Source organism: Atta colombica, unplaced genomic scaffold, assembly GCF_001594045.1.
Source record: "Atta colombica isolate Treedump-2 unplaced genomic scaffold, Acol1.0 scaffold112, whole genome shotgun sequence".
In the NCBI taxonomy this organism is placed as follows: Eukaryota; Metazoa; Arthropoda; class Insecta; order Hymenoptera; family Formicidae; genus Atta; species Atta colombica.
The window spans coordinates 395,614-398,172 of NW_017259198.1; the positions used below are offsets into that span (position 1 = coordinate 395,614).

At 28.4% G+C, this 2,559-nt stretch overlaps 1 protein-coding gene across 1 annotated transcript in view; it reads left to right on the forward strand.

Annotated features, from left to right (window-relative positions):
• The first annotated feature begins 1,097 nt into the window (after window positions 1-1,097).
• Window positions 1,098-2,559, forward strand: part of LOC108694026 (cytochrome c oxidase assembly protein COX11, mitochondrial) — a 1,737-nt gene continuing 275 nt past the window's right edge. The window contains 2 exon segments of the mRNA XM_018203268.1: window positions 1,098-1,548; window positions 2,081-2,468. Of these exon segments, the coding sequence (XP_018058757.1) occupies window positions 1,345-1,548; window positions 2,081-2,468 (592 nt within the window). The 5' untranslated portion in view covers window positions 1,098-1,344.

Genomic DNA, 2,559 nt, shown 5'->3' on the forward strand with positions numbered 1-2,559 from the left:
TTAAAAACAATTTTATTTAAAATATGTATTTTAAATAAAAAAATTAAACAATTATTTAGTATTTATTATTTTAGAAAACTTTTTCTAACTTATATTTCTTATTCAATTTTTTAAGTAAATTTTTGAAATCTAATAAGGTACATTTCGTATTATCTGGCTTTATTGCGATTGTTATAATATATTTTAAAAAGAAATATGAACAAGAGTAACACGCGACATGGTTACCTGCCTGTACAAGCTTCGGTAATGGAATAATTGCGCAGTAAACGGAAATAACTTCGCGTAAACGTGACGCATCGCCCGCCCGTCTTTCCGCGCCAAAACAATCCCCATGGCCGCGCACCGATCATTTATTTAACTGTCGAAATATTAACATATTACAAAGTAAATAAAATAATATATTCTTTACACCTGTTCTCCGATAAATGGGCATTATTGCACGGGTTTTGCTTTATTTCTTACACTGGATTCATTACGCATTCACACAGCTCATGAATATCTTAGTTTAATTGTTACATTAAATGATTATTAGTTTGTATATAACCGGGGAAAAAATATTATACATATATATGGATATTTTATATAATTATATATACAATATTATATGTGTACATTTTTTTCCCGGGAACTTTATGTTATACAAAATTCGCGCAATGTACACAAGTTAATATTTTTAACAAAAGATTGATGCCTTGCTATTTTTTTTTATTACATTACTTTTGAATTACTGAATTTTGTCAATTCATACGTGTTATTTTTCATTCATTTAATCCAAAAAAATAGATAAATTATATTCAATGCAATATAACTTTTGTTGCATTCTAAGCATAATGTTAAAAATATAATACCAATTAAAATAAATTAGTAATTTGTATAATTCCTGTATTCTATGGCTGTAGTCAAAATCTCACCACAATTGCTTTGAAACATCATAGGCGACCTATTTCAGGTGTAAACGTAGCTGATGTAAACGTATATATAATAAATCTGTAAACGTAGCTGGTGTCAGGTGCCGATTTGAAATTGCTCAATGTTACCAATATAGTGAAATCAGATTGGTTACCAACTTAAAACATTCGCAATCGGTGGAACAAATGAGCAATATGGAGTCTCATGTGACACACGGCACCGGGCAGTTGTATTATATTAAAAATTTTATCGGAACTTCGTAATAATATTATAATAGATCGAATGTATTGCTGAGAAAATTGTTCTCGATCTATCGTTTCATGTCATTATGCTTTCGAGAAGAATTTAATTTTTAACGGCGAATATATAAAAAGTTGTATTTAGGTTAGTCTCTTGTTTTGAATTGACAGAACAGAATAGAGAAATTCTAAAGAGATGTATCTAAACATCTGTCGATTGTTGACACGAACATGCGTGAGGCAAATACACACCAGCGTATCGCGAAATTTAATGAAAGACCATTCTGACAACACGTTCCGAAAGAAATTACGTTCTACTGCCTTTTATTGGTCTGGAGTCGGAATTCTAGTAGTTGGTTTAAGTTATTCTGCAGTGCCTTTGTACAGAATGTTTTGTCAGGTGCAGTTGTGGTTCTTTAAGGATTATTTTATATTATTTAATTCAAGCTTAATTTCATTATTACTTTAATAAATTGAATATCATTTATATTAGCAAATTCTATCATTGCATTACATTAGATTAGAGTAATATATACAAAAGCTGTTTAATTAATAATATAATAATATAATAAAGCTGTGCATGTAATTGGCAAAGTTAAATATAAGAGCATAATAAATATTTAAACTTTATTGATTGGCCTAAAAACTGGGGGACTTAGTTTATATTAAACATTTTTAATTTTTTACATTCTCACTCATACATTTCTTCTCCTTTATAAATAGCATACATAACATAAATATTTTAAACGATCAAATATTCAATACTATCACATTATTCAATAAGATATACATTATTTTATTGTCAAAGTTGATTATATTATGCCACTACATATAGATACTTTATATAAAATAGCTTTTAGTATATATTAATCCAATGTAATGCGAATTTATCTTATATTTATTTTATATTGAATTTTCTTTTTGTTCTATAGTCATATAGTTATGGTGGAACATTATCAACTGGTCATGACGCTAGTAAAGTGTCCACGATGAAACCTTTTAAAAACAAAAAGATCAAAATTATGTTCAATGCGGATGTTGCGTCGTCAATGCAATGGAACTTCAAACCGCAGCAAAAGGAGATTACAGTTGTTCCTGGAGAAACGGCTTTAGCATTTTACACAGCCACAAATCCAACTGACACTCAAATTGTAGGAATATCCACATATAATGTTTTACCATTCGAAGTAGGACAATACTTTAATAAAATACAATGCTTCTGTTTCGAGGAACAGATGCTTAACCCACATGAACAAGTAAGTTCATTAGCATCAAATAAATGATCTACAATCCAGTTTTTTCTATTTTTAACAGCTTTATTTTCTTTATATCGGTTGTTATTCTCTAATAAAAATTATGAACATTTATATAATATATATGATTAAATTAGGCAGTGTGTAGTATAAATTAT